Here is an 18,805-nt window from a genome sequence, read left to right on the forward strand (position 1 = left end):
GGCTGCCAGCCTTGGTCAGACAGAGGCAGATCCTGCGATGGATTCCTATGAAAGTGAATATGGAACAAACTAGAGAATTAATTAGAATTATGGAATATTAATAATTGGATAATAGAATTAGAAATAATCAATCTTGTTACTTTGTAGCCAAATCAAAGTAAGTAACTTTTTCTGACTACGACTATGACACCACAGCTTTGGTGGCGAGAACCTGTGCGGTAATCCCCATCACCATTAACCCTACATTGTTATCATGCAAGGTGTGTGTGGGGGGGGGGGGGGGGGGGTCACACTCCCAAGGGTCATGGAGGGGAAACAAACCAGGCCCTCCTGCCAAGTCTTATGCACGCTACCGCTCGCAGTCCCAGAGATCAATTCCGGTAATACGATATTCCTTTACAATGGCGGAGCTACACCTCCGCTTGCGTTGCGCTCAGCTTCAGATGATGGCTTTAATACAATACTGACATGGGGCCAGATCATTACGTCTAGCGTAGAATTGTCTTCAGATGTCGGATCTTATAGCCAGCCACCGAAGGGTTAACCGTGCGTAGTTTTTGGAAGGAGCGAAGTCAGCGGGAATAACCGGTAACAATCAAGACCGCCATCCATTAGAAATCAATCATCGGGCGACAGCGTGGCAAGGGAGAGGTTAATGAAGCCGCAGGTCATGACAAGTTCAAGGTGAGGTCAGCGGAAAACCTATGATGTCATACAGCCAAGTATGTGTCCATGGTGACAGGGTTGGGGTTTGGTAAACAGAGGAAAGGGGGAAAGAGGGAGGGAGGGAGGGAGAGCAGGAATGTGCGAGCGGAGGGGCGCTGTTACATGTCGTGTGGAAAGTGTACACAGGACACGGAGCTTGGCATGTTATAGCCTGCGCCCCAACGCAATCTGCGAGTCTACACGCACAAATCCTTCATCTTCCTAAGACTTCATACACATGACGCAATTTTTGGTGACATCCGTATAGTTTTTCCAAGGACACGGCCATGTGCATGTAGCCTGATACACATCATTGTCTTATTGGTGGGGGTCTCTCCATTGTGACCCCTTAAATCCTGCCAGAGAGTCAGAGTGTGCGTGGCCATTCCCTATAAAAGGAGCTCAACACAATGACAAAACCATGCAAAAACAGTGCCACACCAGTCCACTGGTCATATGTGGTATTGCAGCTCATCCCTATTCACTTCATGGCCAATTAATAGGTGCGGTGCAGACTGTGGAACTTAAAGGGGTTGGCCAAACTCCTAAAGGGGTATTCCAGGAGGTGTAAAATGAATGAGCTATCCTCAGGTCCCCAGACCCATTTGCTCTTTGTAGAGGTCACACCCCTCAGAAGCCGCCTTGCATCAGTCCTCACCCCTGGAGGGGCACGCGCAAAGGAATCCAACATCACTGCAGGATCAGACTACACCGGGGCGGTTTGTAGTCTGTAAGCATGGAGACACAGCTCTGCATTGGAGCTGAATACACCAAAACCAGTAGGTGGTTTTTTTTAGTTAACCATATTAGTGATTTCATTTTAGCAGCGCTGGATCAGGCCAAGGTCAGGTCTTTCTCAATTCTTACTGTCTCGATAGGTTCTGGGAACCTGCACTGACATCTTCCCGTACTTTCCAGCTCTGTATCCAGAAACCCTCAGGGACACGTCACGTGGACCCACAACCGCTGCCAAACACAACACTACACAGTCACGTGCACCGCCCCGGCCAGGCAGGTCTCAGGTCAGGCTGTCGGCCATTCATCTTGTCTCAGGAGGACTTTCTCATGAACATGGCTTCATGCTGCCAGGTCCTCTTCATGGCGAGTGACCTGCGGGGGCGATATTCATCTACAGCTCTCCTCAACGGAGACAAAAACGGGACCGAGGAACAAATATAGTACAATAATAAAAGTCTTTAATAGAGTCAATGGGTTTTCCAGGCTAGATGGCCATGTTGATGACCTATCCTAAGGATCAGCATCAGATTGGTGGGGGTCCGATGCCTAGACCCGATCGAGCGGCCTCCTATTCAGGGATCTACGTGAGAAAAAGAGAGTGCACCCTCTGAATTCTCTAATTTTACGGATCAGGACATTGTAACAAAAAAAAAAATCATCTGGTTCAGAATATCCAACCTCAGATGGGGAACAACAAACAACAAGTGCCCCCCATGAATCAGTGCCTTGTAGAACCTCTACAATGATACCTTGAAGTCCCGGTTTTCTCTATGACTTGGCCTCACATTTCATTTTTGTAGACCGAGTTGTCCATAGTGGAACTCAATGACAGCAAAGTGTCCGGGACCGTTCATATGAGGGGTCGTCTTCCACTTGTGAATAATCTTTTACACTGTAGGATGATGGGCATCGGATTATTTGGACATGGTCTTGTCTTGGAGCAGAATTTGGAGATGGTGCGGAACTGCAGTCAGACCATGTATCCAACGAACATGACGTCATATGGCCTGTGGCCTCAAGAGGCGCCAGTGCTCCAGGGGGGAGCATATAACTTCACAATAAAGTAGCATTTCACTACAGAAAGACTCATTTTTCAAATACAGGGACAACAAATGATTTTACTGGAGCGTTTCCTTAATCTTCTGCAGTGACGTGTTTGAGGTTGGGCTTTACCCGTCAGACCTAATGTTTTCCCATAATAAGGGCTCCAGGTCTATGAATTTACATAAATGAGAATACGGACATTCTGACATAGATCATGGACTTCAAATGTTCCAAAATTCGTCAGGTTTCATTTGGAGGACATCAGCAGATAGAAAATCCCTGCAGCAGAAGCCCAGGATCCAGAGGGGGGTGGAGCCTTGATTTGCAGCTTCTCTCCGCATGTTGGCACTAGCGCAGGCAGTGTCGTCTCCAAAGTATCAACATGTAGAAGTAATAACAAGGCATTGTGGGAGAATCACGGCCATCGCGGTCACCTCCACCAATGAGACACAAAATGAAGTTTTGTTTGTTTTTTCAGGATTTATTTATAAAAAAAAAAATCATCACCTTAACAAAATACAAAGGAAAGACTGCAACTAACAAAGATCTGCAGGGTCTACGCCGCGCACTCTCGCTCACTCACACGATTCTCACTCACGCTCTATGTACGTCTTCAGTAAAAGCAGTCGACTCTATAAAACCCCCCCGACGTGTCCCATATACAAATAGTCATGACCCCCGTAAGATGGACGAGCTGGCCCCGATACTGAAGCATTAAGGCAATGATCAGGGTCAGTGCGCCATATCCCAGGATTCCCTTTAGTCCAGCTAATAATTCTTATAAATATGAATATACAGCTTTATATATTCATCATCCCCTCCCCTCCATTAAAATCTGCATATGCGTATGTCTGCTTAAAGCGGAACCCCACTGAAATTCCAAAAAATCAGGACTGACTCCGGTAAATGCCGATATCATCTGCACCCAAATAGAATTTGTAATTTTTACCCAAATGTAAAATATTCTAAAATATTGGGTATATCAGGAGGACCCGAAACTTTTTATGAAAACTGAGCTATACAGTATACAGTGTACAGAGCCCGAAGCTGTATACAGTGTGCAGAGCCAGAAGCTGTATACAGTGTACAGAGCCAGAAGCTGGATACAGTGTACAGAGCCAGAAGCTGGATACAGTGCATAGAGCCAGAAGCTGTATACAGTGTACAGAGCCAGAGGCTGTATACAGTGTACAGAGGCAGAAGCTGTATACAGTGTACAGAGCCAGAAGCTGCATACAGTGCATAGAGCCAGAAGCAGTATATAGTGCACAGAGCCAGAAACTATATACAGTGTACAGAGCCAGAAACTATATACAGTGTACAGAGCCAGAAGCTGTATACAGTGCGTAGAGCCAGAAGCTATATATAGTGCACAGAACCAGAAACTGTATACAGTGCGCAGAGGCAGAAGCTGTACACAGTGTGCAGAGCCAGAAGCTATATACAGTGCACAGAGCCAGAAGCTGTATACAGTGTACAGAGCCAGAAGCTGTATACAGTGCGCAGAGGCAGAAGCTGTACACAGTGCGCAGAGCCAGAAGCTGTACACAGTGCGCAGAGCCAGAAGCTGTATACAGTGCACACAGCCAGAAGCTGTATACAGTGTACAGAGCCAGAAGCTGTATACAGTGTACAGAGCCAGAAGCTGTATACAGTGTACAGAGCCAGAAGCTGTATACAGTGCAGAGCCAGAAGCTGGATACAGTGTACAGAGCCATAAGCTGTACACAGTGCACAGAACCAGAAGCTATATACAATGCACAGAGCCATAAGCTGTACATAGCGCACAGAGCCATAAGCTGTACATAGTGCACAGAGCCATAAGCTGTACATAGTGCACAGAGCCAGAAGCTATATACAGTGTACAGAGCTTTACAGTGTAACAATAGTACTGGGAATAAGACCAGACCTGCTTCTGGCCGTATACCTTGTATACAGCTTCCGTCAGCTGATTGTTATGGGTTCTGGGTTTCAGATCCCTTCTGATCGGATACTGATGACCTATCCTGTGGATATGTCACCAGTATTCATTACCCATGAGACCATCCCTTTAAGAGCAGTCACCACTGGCCACCCTGGTTTTGAGTGGGGTTCAGCTTTAACTTTTATTTATATATACACACAATGCAATATAAATAAAAATCCCGCATATATACAGGAGAAAACTACCGGCACACATAGAAAAGTAAACACACTGAAATCTGCCATATATACAAAAACAAAAGATCAAGAATATGTCTTCTCCTTCATCGCTGAGCCCCCTTCCCCTGCACGTCACAGTTGCAGGGAGTTGCGTTTCCCTCCTCAGATTGGGTCTGAGCCCCCCCGCTGGACGGCAGGACATTGTGCCGCGACCACCACCAGTGTCTGCGACCCATCCCTTCTATAGATAGCAATGACTGCAGCACAACGTGAGGTCAGAAATACGGGAAAATATTTCACAGGATTGGTTTTTTCTTTAACTTTATCTATAAAATGTCAGTATAATAAAGGTCATTATGTATTCATGATGGTGGCCACAAACCTGTCAGCAGAACAGACCCCTGCACTGCATAATGGTATAACCCATAGATGGTGCTGCAGGACAGGACGTCACACACCTGGAGAGGGTCCCGGTCCCCTCACCACATCACATAGTCCTGCCACCTCCGTGTCTCCACGTGACCTGGCACATGCATGTAGATAATTTCCACTGTATGGCTGTGTTCACATATGGTGAATAATTTCCACCATGCAATTTGCTGCGAATCAGGGAACTCGACGAGCAGACTGCACACAGAAGCTGCCGGACCCCTGCCCTCTTCATGCTGCATGATGACAGCGGTCAGGAAAAAGGCAAATCACCCGACCACTGTCCCTTTTACGCTGGTGCATCACATTAGTGCCAGCAAGGGGCAGCAGTCATCCCTACTGCTTATACAGGGGTAGAAGAAGGCAAAGGCAATGAGGAGTGCTGCCCCCTGTGGTCAGGAGATCAGTCTTTTTCAGTATTATATTGTGTGGGTTCATTATAGAGGCATATAATGTGGGGGACAACAAGACAATACACCATGTGAAGGGCACTAAGGCGGCATTATAATGTGTGCAGACACTAAGGGGGCATTATACTGTGTGCAGAGGACTAAGGGGGCATTATACTGTGTGCAGGCACTAAGGGGGCATTATACTGTGTGCAAGCACTAAGGGGGCATTATACTGTGTGCAGAGGACTAAGGGGGCATTATACTGTGTGCAGGCACTAAGGGGGCATTATACTGTGTGCAGAGGACTAAGGGGGCATTATACTGTGTGCAGAGGACTAAGGGGGCATTATATTCTGTGAAGACACTAAGGGGGCATTATACTGTGTGCAGACACTAAGGGGGCATTATACTGTGTGCAGAGGACTAAGGGGGCATTATACTGTGCGCGGATACTAAGGGGGCATTATATTCTGTGCAGACACAAAGGGGGCATTATACTGTGTGCGGACACTAAGGGGTATTATACCATGTGAGGTGGAACAACAATACACATCTCTGGGCTATACCATGGAGTGGCGGTGCTCTGTCCATGGAAAAATAGGTTTGCAGTCACCATTCATGCCATTCAGTTTGTTTTAGTGACGTTCTCTCACCGTTGTGGGGCCATTCTAGGTTATAAAGTGCATTCGCCTTCATTAATCCCTTTAGCTTCATGCAGAACACAAAAACACAAAGTACCATATTAATGGGATAATCCAGACAAGACTGACACGTGGGCGGATCCTGAGGGGGCGGAGCAACCTGAGAGAGAATCCCTCTCAAGCTCCACCCCTCAGGCCGTGGTAGTTTTACCTGGAGTGTCCCTTTAAGGAGGACCTTTCCTGTCCTCATCAATGTGCGGTATTACACACAGCCGACAGTGCGCTGATGTCTTTTGGTGTATAATACCGCACATTGACGGGGACACGAAAATTCCTCCTTAAATAAAATAATTGCTTCTGGTGTGAATGCGGCTTTTCCACAGCTGCCGATTTCTAGAGAAGGATGACCCCGAGGCGCTCGGGTATTGGTATACAGCAGTGGTCTGGAACCTACGGCTCCCCCAGGATTGCAAAACTAGGACTCCCAAGATGCACTGACAAATCACTGGCTGCCAGGGCACCAGGGCATGATAGGAGTTGTAGTTTTGCAACAGATGGAAAGCCAGAGGTTTCAGACCATGGGTAGAACGCCTGCAGGCTCATCCCTTCCTATAGGAGCACACACACAGTATATATATATATATATATTTATATCTCACACTTATAGTTACTTACACTTCTGCCTATACGTCCTCTTATATACATACATGTGTATTTACAGTATAAAAAGATCATTAGCTTGTCCTTCCTCCTCAGTCTTGCCCATCCCCCACTGACGTTTGGTCCTGTAGATAGAGGGACTGGTTCCCACTTGCGGTCCCTTGCTGTGGAGGGGGACTTGGGGGCGTTCGTAGTGAGGGGGGGACGGTGGAGGACTTGATCTGGATGACCCTGGTGTCCATCACCTCGCAGTCTATCTGCATCATGGTCTCGTATCCTTTGGTGCTGTTATAGACGCTGTCTGTGAGGGACAAGGGTCAGATCATCAGTCGTCAATCCCTGATATGGCGGCTCGAGAGCACGCGTGACCTTACTCACCATTCACAGACATGGCCGGCATCACCAGGGACATCTTAGGACGGGAGGTTTTATTGTGACTTATTGCTGGAAGGAGCAGGTGATCCTAAAAGACAGAAGCGAGGAGTGAGCGTGTGGCCCTGGGGTAAGATGGCAGCCTGTGGAGCAGCACTCACCCTGCGGAAGGAGACCACGTAGAACGTATCTTCACGACGTTCAATGGCGTCCATTAGAAAGTGATCACTGGGCTCCTGAGGGCCGTAGAGCTGCAACGGAGCACTGTGTAACCTGTGGGAGCAATAGAAGAGTCATGGCGGCAAAGACATAAAGCACGAAAGAGGTACGGGGACATATGTGGTGTGGTATACACATAAATAGAACACATCTGGGCCACGTGGGGGATGGGAGGAGATATAAATATGTCTTAAGATCTGATCACAAGGAAATTTTCCCCAAGTTGGTAAATCTCTGACCAGCATGTGACCACGGTATGAGCCTACTATACGCTGGTGCCTATATGACAGCTGACTGTATATACTCACACTATCAGACCAATTAAAGGTGTTCTCTGCTTTGGACTAGATCAGATTTTATTTAATTTAAATGTTTCAGTCTTAAAGCAAAATATCAGGCACAGAAAAGAGACTCACAGCGCCCCCTCTAAACATTGGGGTGGACCCTGTCATTCTAGTAGGAAGGCCGAAGAATAGGTGAGGATCACAGAGAATAAGGGACCAATAAGCAAGTGATGAATTTCCCTGCAGCGCCCCCACAGGAGAACTGAAAAACGACAAGGTGTGCAATGAAACCAAGTCCACTGTAATACGTGGACATGCCGAGTGAGCAAGAGAGCAGGTACATGAGAGCAAGTGTGAGAGAACGTGCAAGAGAGAATGTGCAAGAGTAAGAGAAAGACAGCGAGGACATGAGCAAGAGAGCGAGGGCAGGAGAGAAGGACCACGAGGGCAGGAGAGGACCGCGAGGGCAGGAGAGAAGGACCGCGAGGGCAGGAGGGAAGGACCGCGAGGGCAGGAGGGAAGGACCGCGAGGGCAGGAGGGAAGGACCGCGAGGGCAGGAGGGAAGGACCGCGAGGGCAGGAGGGAAGGACCGCGAGGGCAGGAGGGAAGGACCGCGAGGGCAGGAGGGAAGGACCGCGAGGGCAGGAGGGAAGGACCGCGAGGGCAGGAGGGAAGGACCGCGAGGGCAGGAGGGAAGGACCGCGAGGGCAGGAGAGAAGGACCGCGAGGGCAGGAGAGAAGGACCGCGAGGGCAGGAGGGAAGGACCGCGAGGGCAGGAGGGAAGGACCGCGAGGGCAGGAGGGAAGGACCGCGAGGGCAGGAGGGAAGGACCGCTAGGGCAGGAGAGAAGGACCGCGAAGGCTGGAGAGAAGGACCGCGAAGGCTGGAGAGAAGGTAAGTAGGGGCAAGAGAGAAGGATCGCGAGGGCAGGAGAGAAGGATCGCGAAGGCAGGAGAGAAGGACAGCGAAGGCAGGAGAGAAGGGCCGTGAGGACAGGAGAGAAGGACCGCGAGGACAGGAGAGAAGAGATCGCGAGGGCAGGAGAGAAGGGATGGCGAGGGCAGGAGAGAAGGACAGCGAGGGCAGGAGAGAAGGACCGCGAGGGCAGGAGAGAAGGAACGCGAGGGCAAGAGAGAAGGTAATTAGGGGCAGTAGAGGAGGACAGTGAGTGCAGGAGATGGTTTGTACCATCTCTGATCTAATATACGAGCGTTAAATAACAGAATCCCTTTTATTATTATCTCAGAATGTCCTAACATAGAATAGGCAGCTGTACGGAGATCCCTTTAAGGAAATATGCCGTATATTAAGGCTCAGGGTGTAACACAAAATAGACAGCCAGACGGGTGTGACAGCAACAGTCAGGGCGATAGAGGAGTATGATGGACAGTAAGGGAGATACAATACATGGGCCGAGGTTAATACAACACACATGGTGCAGACAGTAATGTGTATAATACAGAGAGCGAATACATGGAGATACAATGACAGATAAACCAGGAGGACAAAATGGAGAACCTGTGAGACTGGAGCCTGGACATGTGAGCGGGCACTAGATCCGAGAACGCCATGCTGTTCCTGATCAACGGCTTCTGGAAGAGAAAACAAGAGCAAAGCGCATGACACAAAAATACCACCGCTGCGATAATCCTAACATATAGCGCCAACGTATTCCAGAGTGTATTATAATTACATAAGTTACAAGTAAAATGACAAATGCCTGTAATATCGCTGTAACACGCCAGCTCTTCGCCCATATACACACCTTTGTCTTACGCTGTTTTTTCGGGACCTGCTTTCCGGTCTTCCTCTCATTCTGATGCCGGCGGACCCAGAGACTGAGCTCGTCTGCTAATCTGTGGGTGAAGGAAGACATGAGGAGGAGAAGGAAGACGTGAGGAGGAGGAGGAGGAGGAGGAGGAGGAGGAGGAAGAGGAGGAGGAGGTTATAGAAACCTTCTGGTGACAGTCACATCATATCTATAGTATAAAAACTCTCTTAGGGTGCATTCAGACTACGTAACGCCGGGCGTGTATGAGAGCCGTACACGCCGGCATTACGGCAGACTGCCGAACACTTCCCATTCACTTCAATGGGAGCGCTCGTAAACGCCGCTGTTACGAGCGCTCCCATTGAAGTGAATGGGAAGTGTTCGGCAGTCTGCCGTAATGCCGGCGTGTACGGCTCTCATACACGCCCGGCGTTACGTAGTCTGAATGCACCCTTAGATGACCACAAAAATTGTTGAGAGTAATGGGCTTGTCGGAGGGTGGTCTTATGGAGACGGTCAATAAGGTGACATGTACATGACCGTGTCCTTGTGGCCATGCACATGGATGACATCAAGGAATAGAACCTGACCTGACATTTGCTCACAGCCCCATACACGGGACCGTGACAATCCGTATGCATGAGGCCTAAGTCCGGGATCTGTCCTCTAAAAGAAGACAGCTTATAGACTGGACTCCTCTAAAAGAAGATGGTCGGTGGAATGCGGTGGTCCTGACCAAAAAACGGGCAACAGATTGGGGTCGGTGCTATCAGTGGCAAAAAGTTTACATATTATGCCGCAATTGTTTTGTGCGGTTTCTATGCCCTGGTGTCTGTTCATTTCCGTAACTCTCTTAGCACAGGCACATGATGTGCCCAAGGTGGGAAGTGGCCAAGAAATGATTTTTGATGACCCATAACTAGAATCTGGGACCACCAGAGACAAACCTTTGCCACGTTTCTCAAGATGTTGTAAGACAAGTGATACCAGTTCGTGGCTGCCTATAGAATGAGGCGCGGCACCTACCGGAGCGACTCCGTGCGGTTGAAGTGTCGGCAGTCCGAGGTGAGGAAGAGCTGGTCCAGGTTTCGAACCATTAAGTGCTTCACGTTTGCCAACGTCCGAGTCGAGTTACTGTAAGACAAGCAGACAAGCGTATCTAGGACTGTACTTATCAACACGGAGGACCATTAATCAATGACGGGTGGGGGTCCAAACAACAGGACTATGGCGCACAGCATAGTGAATAGGCGGCTCTGCAATTCCAGACAAGTGGGCTTCTAACGTCATGGTCCTTTACCATCAACAGTGAAAACTACAGGATCTGCTTAAAGGGGAACTCTTAGATGACTTAGATGACTCTACTCCCATTAGTTTCTTGATGCAGCATTCCTGTATGACCGTCCCTATAGCTTTCTGCTTAATAATGTCAGATCTCTCCCCTATCGGTTCCTACCTGAAAGAGCTTTTGCGTTTGGTAGGATGCGGAGTGTAGAATCGTGGCCCCGGGGGCTCCGGCAAATCGCTTTCATTATTGAATGTCAGCAGGCGGCGCCCCCCGTAGGAAACCTCTGTACTCTTCATAGTCTCCTCTTGCACATTGCTGTGAATCACACTGGACACAAAAACAAAGAGAAACATAGTAATGAGTCAGTATTCCCAAAAGTGGCCATCAAAAGAGACCGACCAGCGCCGGACACATAAACAGGATTTATTATTTTCTTATCCAGCCAATCTGATTTTCCCGGCTTGGCCTTACTGAGCCGGATTGTCAGAATCTTGTCATTGGCTTCCAGGGAGGTTGTGACCCTAGAAAGAGGCAATAAACACGCCCTGATCGCCCCCAGACGCCATATACTATGTACCAGGGTCCTGCTTGTTCAGGGCTTTTGCTCACCTCGTTGGCCCATAATTGAACGCCACGAAGATTAGAACCACCATGACGCAGACGACTTTGCGGTTGTTGGTGGAGCTGCGGAGCGATGTGTTCTGTAACACATAAAGGATGATGGGTAAGAAGATGCGACTTGTACATAGAGAGTCCTGCAGCAATGTCCGCCAATCGATCATCCGCTTCCCTCACCTCTCTCATCAGATGCTGCACCGTCTCCCTCAGCTCTCGGTTCTCTCTACGAGCCATCTCCAGCTGTCTTTCGGTCTCTTGCAGTCTCGCCTCCAGCCCCTGGACGTATTCCTTCTTCTTCCTCCGTGACTGACATGCAGACTCCCGGTTTTTGATCATTCGCTGCTGTCTCTTTAACAGTTTTGGCTGCACAAAAAATAAAGTTTGTGGATCAGATGGAGTAAACCGCAGAGGCCGACACATAAATGGGGAAACTGAGGAAGTGAATGAAGTGTCAGCGCAATTGGGTGACCGGCGTTCCATTCACAGTTATGGAGTTGTAATATCCGGCAGCCCCATAGAAGTGTATGGAGCGCAGATCAAACATTCACATTCGCACTACATTCACATCGAGGAGCCAGGTCTCTGGAAAACTGGGAGACCCAGAAATCGGACCCCCTGTGATGTCACACATATCCCCTATCCACAATATAGCGGATAAGTGTATGTAATGGAACAAACCCTTTAAGCACCCTCCATTCACTTGGGGTGTAAGGGACCCCTGGTCTCATGATGGTTGGGAATCTTAGCAATCAGACCCAACCAACAAGCGATCCCCAATCTTGTGGACAGAGGATAAATAGAAATAACTAGAATCCCCCTTTCATGGTCTAAGTTTTATTAACCCCTGCAGACTCACATCCACCTCCGCAGGACTGCTCTTGCCAGTAGCCGGGGCAGGCACGATGGTCTTGGCTTCATGTTTAACAGGGGACGTCACGGTTCCTCCACTCTGCACGGTCAGGAGCTGAGACACCATCATGGGCGGAGAGGCTGGAGAAGCCAAAGAGAAAAAGTTACAGGTAGATGGACAATATAGTAGAGAAGACATTGCCTGTCTGCCCACCCAGCGAATGAGTGATCTGTAATGGTGATGGGCAGGACGGAGCACACACAGCACTTCACATATATAGTCCCCATAACAGGAGTGTAATATAAGGGGCTTCAGCTCTGTGGGGTGTAGTATATAGAGGACCTGTCCTGTACGGTGTAGTATACAGTGTTGGCCAAAATTATTGGCACCCCTGCAATTCTGTCAGATAATCCTCGTGTTCTTCCAGATAATGATTGCAAGCACAAATTCTTTGGTATTATTATCTTCATTTAATTTGTCTTCAATGGAAAACCACAAAAAGAATTGTCAAAAAGCCAAATTGGATATAATTCCACACAAGATATAAAAAAGGGAGTGGACAAAAGTATTGGCACTGTTTGAAAAATCATGTGATGCTTCTGTAATTTGTGTAATTAACAGCACCTGTTACTTACCTGAGGCACCTAACAGGTGGTGGCAATAACTAAATCACACTTGCAGCCAGGTGAAATGGATTAAAGTTGACTCCACCTCTGTCCTTGTGTGACCACATTGAGCATGGAGAAAAGAAAGAAGACCAAAGAACTGTCTGAGGACTTGAGAAGCAAAATTGTGAGGAAGCCTGAGCAATCTCAAGGCTACAAGTCCATCTCCAAAGCCCTGAATGTTCCTGTGTCTACCGTGCGCAGTGTCAGTAAGAAGTGTAAAGCCCATGGCCCTGTGGCTAACCTCCCTAGATGTGGACGCAAAAGAAACATTGACCAGAGATTTCACCGCAAGATTGTGCGGATGGCGGATAAAGAACCTCGACTAACATCCAAACAAGTCCCAGCTGCCCTGCAGTCCGAGGGTACAACAGTGTCACCCCGTACTATCCAGTGTCAGCGTCTGAATGAGAAGGGACTGTATGGGAGGAGACCCAGGAAGACCCCACTTCTTACCCAGAGACAGAAAAAGCCAGGCTGGAGTTTGCCAAAACTTACCTGAGAAAGCCAAAACCGTTCTGGAAGAATGTTCTCTGGTCAGAGGAGACAAAAGTAGGAAAAGGCCTCAACATAGAGTTTACAGGAAAAAAAGAGGCCTTCAAAGAGAAGAAGACGCCCCCTACAGTCAGACATGGCGGAGGTCCCTGATGTTTGGGGTTGCTTTGCTGCCTCTGGCACTGGACTGCTTGACCGTGTGCATGGCATTATGAAGTCTGAAGACGACCAACACATTGTGCAGCATCATGTAGGGCCCAGTGTGAGAAAGCGGGGTCTCCCTCAGAGGTCAGGGCTCTTCCAGCAGGACAAGGACCCAAAACACACTTCAGGTCAGCACTAGAAAATGGTGGTGAGAGAAAGCCCTGGAGACTTGTAAAGTGGCAGCAATGAGTCCAGCCCTGAATCCCATAGAGCACCTGTGGGGGAGGGGGAGAGATCTCTTGGTGGCAGTTTGGAGAAGGCCTCCTTCACATCTCAGGGGGAACCTGGAGCAGGAGCCAAAGAAGAAGGGTCTAAGATTCCAGCAGAGCCTTGTAAAAAACTCATTGCTGGTTAGCGGAAGCGGTTGTGCGCAGTTATTGTGTCTAAAGGTTGTGCTACCAAGTATTAGGCTGAGGGCGCCAATACTTCTGTCCGCACCAGTTTTGGAGTTTTGTGTAAAATGATCAATGATGTGATTTTTTTTTCATTCTCTTTTGTGTTTTTTCATTGCAAACAAAATAAATGAAGATATTACCAAAGAGTTTGTGCTTGTAATCATTACTGGGGGACACCGAGGATTATCTGACAGGACTGCAGGGGGACAAGACTTTTGGCCAACACTGTAGAGGATCTGTTGGCCCTTCTGTTTAGTGGGCAGCCACTCAATTAATCCAGATATTTCCCGGAGGAATAACATAGGGACAGCACCGGGGATAGATGTTCCAGAATTGCTATTTCTTGGGGTAAACAAGTATTTACTAACAAGGACGTGTCAGGACTGGATCACAATAGGAACACGGCGAGCTGATGAGTTACGATAAGCAGGTGATGGATCTGGAAGGGACGGCGAGGATGTGACACAAGCCTTGGAAGTTATTAAGGGATTAGAGAATCTGAAGGAGGGGAACATATTTGGGAGACGAGTCAGAACACGAGGTCGGGTTATCTGCTTGTTAGGAGCAGGAAGCTGTAATAATAGGAAATCATATGACGGGAATCGGGGTTATAATCACAGCAGATGCGCCCGGGGACCTTACACCGAGCACAGGCCGAAAATGAGTCCAAGCTGTGCTAATCAGGCGTGAAATTAGCAAGCAACGTAATAAACAGGAACATCTGCGCGCCCGCTGCGGAGTCCTGGCCCGTCCAGACCATGGCAAGTAACACTGCATGCCCTCAGAGCTGACAATCCTCCAATGGGGGAACCAGAGGTCGCACATCATGAAACAGTTGTCGACAGAGGAATTTGCTGCTATTTATATAGACCCTCCACGGAGTCCACGGACCGGAGGAGCAGGAGGACACTCCACCCACTAGGACCGGACCAGGGCACCACAAAGGCCACGGCTGGAACATTCTAAGTAGGGCTTGACGGCCATGTTTAAGGGAGTCAGCCAGGACAATATACCCGTCAACCCAGCATTAGGGACCTTTAATAGGAGCATAAACCATATACCATTGTGACCAAAGACTGCTATGCAGACGTGACGATCCGTTTACTGATATGCAAATCAGCCTCAAAGTGCACTGGGGGCGGGACCAGATTTGCAGGCAGACGGCTGTAATGTGGGAAGAGACTGAAAATAACAATCACAGCTAAAAAGGGCAGCGATGACTATCAAATATAAAGGAGAGCACTCATGGCTGCCTGTAGGAGAAACAAGCCCCGCCCCCAGTGCACTTGAGACTGATTTACATGACCATTAATAGTTGATTATTTCTGCTGTGGCCACAGATCTGCTCCTATTACAGCCCCATACACAGCACTATTATTGGTTTGGGAGGCATTGTGACCCCTTTAAGAAGAAACAGTCATCAGGACGAGCTTATAATAGACAAAGCTGGAATAATGAGAGCAATGAATTGGCCCCTAAGGAGACAATCAAGACGACACAAGATGAATCCACTTATGTAAACTGCACCAAAAATAATATATAAGTGCCCCAACCTACAAGGTGACCTCTCTAGTCGCCATCTGGTTCTCGGATGACATCATCCAGTATGGCCGTGTATCATAATGCCTGACAGACGGGAGGAACCTGACAACATGGGCCCATAATGTGCAGATAGAAGTGATGGTCGCAGAGGAGCGAAGTAACTGAGAACAGATGGGATGTAAAAGATGTGGCGAGAATAGTGTTGTGTAGCGGGGAGGACGCTGAGCCCTGCGGCGGACACTACCGGACAGTGATACAAGCGTCGCACATGTTATAGAGGTATTCGGAGGTTATAGAGTAATGATATATTGTAGGACCTTAGGGGTTTGTGCATTGGGATCCCACTGATCCTGAGACTGAAGGGATCACATTGCTGATTTATTTCCATCCATTCGTTGTGCTGCAGCTCTCTGTACATCTGGGTGTGCGGGGATATAGCACTACTGCAGCGCTGTGTCCTGCTCATTCTCAGAGGTTGCCCGCACAGTAATGGAGCAGTCTAGGGATACGGCATCACTATATAAACACCCCTTTAATAGGAAAATGGAAATTACCCTAAGCATTAAGGCCCCAAATTACACTGCTGCACAGTCCCTGCCGCCCCCCTGCTGCACAGTCCCTGCCGCACAGTCCCTGCCACCCCCTACTGCACAGTCCCTGCCGCCCCCTGCTGCACAGTCCCTGCCGCCCCCCTGCTGCACAGTCCCTGCCGCCCCCTGCAGCACGGTCTCTGCCGCCCCCCTGCTGCACGGTCCCTGCCGCCCCCCTGCTGCACGGTCCCTGCCGCCCCCCTGCTGCACGGTCCCTGCCGCCCCCCTGCTGCACAGTCCCTGCCGCCCCCCTGCTGCACAGTCCCTGCCGCCCCCCTGCTGCACAGTCCCTGCCGCCCCCCTGCTGCACAGTCTCTGCCGCCCCCCTGCTGCACAGTCCCTGCCGCCCCCCTGCTGCACAGTCCCTGCCGCCCCCCTGCTACACAGTCCCTGCCGCCCCCTGCAGCACAGTCCCTGCCGCCCCCCTGCTGCACAGTCCCTGCCGCCCCCCTGCTGCACAGTCCCTGCCGCCCCCCTGCTGCACAGTCCCTGCCGCCCCCCTGCTGCACAGTCCCTGCCGCCCCCCTGCTGCACAGTCTCTGCCGCCCCCCTGCTGCACAATCCCTGCCGCCCCCTGCTGCACAGTCCCTGCCGCTCCCCTGCTGCACAGTCCCTGCCGCTCCCCTGCTGCACAGTCCCTGCCGCTCCCCTGCTGCACAGTCCCTGCCGCCCCCCTGCTGCACAGTCCCTGCTGCCAGCGCCGCACCTCCCATGAGGCGACCTGAAGCGACTGCTTCAGGCGGCGCTATGCCAGGGCCCCAGGGAGGGCGGCATTTTTGCCGACCTAAGCCAGTCCAGGACAAGCTGTCGTGGACTGGCTTAGGGTCACCGTCACTGAGCGGTGGATTGGGGAGGTCACTGAAGCAGCGCTGCTCCAGCGGTCGCCCCTCACGCTCAGGCAAAGAGCAGGTCCTCTCCCTGCCTGCTCTCTGCCTGCTAAAGATGCTCGCTCCGCTCGACCCCGCCCCCTCTGCGCAGCCCCACCCTCTTCCGCTCGGCTCCGCCCCCTCCTCAGGGTGGGGGGGGGGCGGCTTTCTGACGTCTGCCTCAGGCGGCAGAAACCCATGGTTCACCCCTGCCTGCCGCCCCCCTGCTGCACAGTCCCTGCCGCCCCCCTGCTGCACAGTCCCTGCCGCCCCCCTGCTGCACAGTCCCTGCCGCCCCCCTGCTGCACAGTCCCTGCCGCCCCCCTGCTGCACAGTCCCTGCCGCCCCCCTGCTGCACAGTCCCTGCCGCCCCCCTGCTGCACAGTCCCTGCCGCCCCCCTGCTGCACAGTCCCTGCCGCCCCCCTGCTGCACAGTCCCTGCCGCCCCCCTGCTGCACAGTCCCTGCCGCCCCCCTGCTGCACAGTCCCTGCCGCCCCCCTGCTGCACAGTCCCTGCCGCCCCCCTGCTGCACAGTCCCTGCCGCCCCCCTGCTGCACAGTCCCTGCCGCCCCCCTGCTGCACAGTCCCTGCCGCCCCCCTGCTGCACAGTCCCTGCCTCCTCCTGCTGCACAGTCCCTGCCGCCCCCTGCTGCACAGACCCTGCCGCCCCCTGCAGAACAGTCTCTGCCGCTCCCCTGCTGCACAGTCCCTGCCGCCCCCCTGCTGCACAGTCCCTGCCGCCCCCTGCTGCACAGTCCCTGCCGCCCCCTGCAGAACAGTCTCTGCCGCTCCCCTGCTGCACAGTCCCTGCCGCCCCCTGCTGCGCAGTATAGTACTGAACCAAGGGCACCACCATGGCGGTATTTATATTGGCCCTGATAGAAGATGTCGGTGATGAGGTTATCAGGCCCTGGGCCTTTTTTGCAAGGTGCTCCCTTATGAAAAATTAGGAAAAAATGGTATCCTCACCATCCTTGACGTCTAGTGTATAGTTGGGTGAAACAGGTCATTCCCTAAGATGGGGGAGATACCAGTTGTCTGCCCCCTTCTGATCCCTCTGTCCTATGGGTAACTGCAGCTGCATCCCCCCTCCACTAGGCTGTAGATGAGGGTTGCGTACATTGCCTCTGTTCCCTTAAAAAATTTTGAGACTGGAGAGGAAAATAGGATGTGGAACCAGGTTTCCTTTAAGACGTTCAACACAATGGCGGCATCTTCAGGCTCCTCACCAGTAAGGCCATGGTATATATATAAGGGTCACACAGCCCACCCCTCACTATTCACCCCCTTTAAAAACAATGATGAAGATGAGCCACAAATCGCGTCCTGCGCGGCCAGGAGACGAGCGCACAGCCGGAGCCGCCTATCAGTGAAGTAAGTGTCTTGGTAGTAAGACATAACGATGTCCTGCCAACAATGAAATCATTGTATAGAGACCAGATCCATACACAGTGGGGGTGTTTGTTAGTAGCTGGAATGCAGTGGGCAGGGACCTCCGCACAAAACCCGAAAAGCAGGAGAAGAGTGCCTCCGCCAGAACGTAACGCACGCGCTATCCAGGAGCAGCGCAGGGACCCCAGACAGGAGCAATAAACAAGTGTACGACTGCTGGGAAGATCCTGGGAGACGCTGCTGATCTACACAGATAACAGGCTGCCCCCTGGTGGCCGCCGCTGTATATACAGTTCAGATTTACTTGCTGCAGTGACAGGTGAAGGAGGATTTTTCATTGCACGACCAGGCAGATTAGCCATTCAGGAGCACAGTAAAGCTGAATGACTGCAAACTGTGATGGCAGCCATAATGGATTGCACCCAGCTTTCCCAGATACAGATATAACTAAGCTGCAAAGATGCTTGTCACACATATCACATGCTGCACAGTCTCTGCCG

The 18,805-nt window shown here is 50.8% G+C and overlaps 1 protein-coding gene across 10 annotated transcripts in view; it reads right to left on the reverse strand.

Annotated features, from left to right (window-relative positions):
- Nucleotides 1-2,986: 2,986 nt before the first annotated feature.
- Nucleotides 2,987-18,805, reverse strand: part of ATF6B (activating transcription factor 6 beta) — a 35,314-nt gene continuing 19,495 nt past the window's right edge. For 2 of the 10 annotated variants that reach the window (XM_075259304.1, XM_075259303.1), the window contains 10 exons: nt 12,162-12,295; nt 11,483-11,668; nt 11,297-11,388; nt 10,856-11,014; nt 10,426-10,533; nt 9,394-9,484; nt 9,147-9,220; nt 7,285-7,396; nt 7,130-7,214; nt 2,987-7,052 (listed from right to left, as the gene is read on the reverse strand). In XM_075259304.1, coding sequence (XP_075115405.1) covers nt 6,844-7,052; nt 7,130-7,214; nt 7,285-7,396; nt 9,147-9,220; nt 9,394-9,484; nt 10,426-10,533; nt 10,856-11,014; nt 11,297-11,388; nt 11,483-11,668; nt 12,162-12,295 — 1,250 coding nt within the window. In that variant the 3' untranslated portion in view covers nt 2,987-6,843. The remainder of the gene's footprint in view (nt 7,053-7,129; nt 7,215-7,284; nt 7,397-9,146; nt 9,221-9,393; nt 9,485-10,425; nt 10,534-10,855; nt 11,015-11,296; nt 11,389-11,482; nt 11,669-12,161; nt 12,296-18,805) is intronic. The other 8 variants (XR_012711834.1, XR_012711828.1, XR_012711833.1 and 5 more) reach the window with 8 other exon arrangements.

Source organism: Leptodactylus fuscus, chromosome 11, assembly GCF_031893055.1.
Source record: "Leptodactylus fuscus isolate aLepFus1 chromosome 11, aLepFus1.hap2, whole genome shotgun sequence".
In the NCBI taxonomy this organism is placed as follows: domain Eukaryota; kingdom Metazoa; phylum Chordata; class Amphibia; order Anura; family Leptodactylidae; genus Leptodactylus; species Leptodactylus fuscus.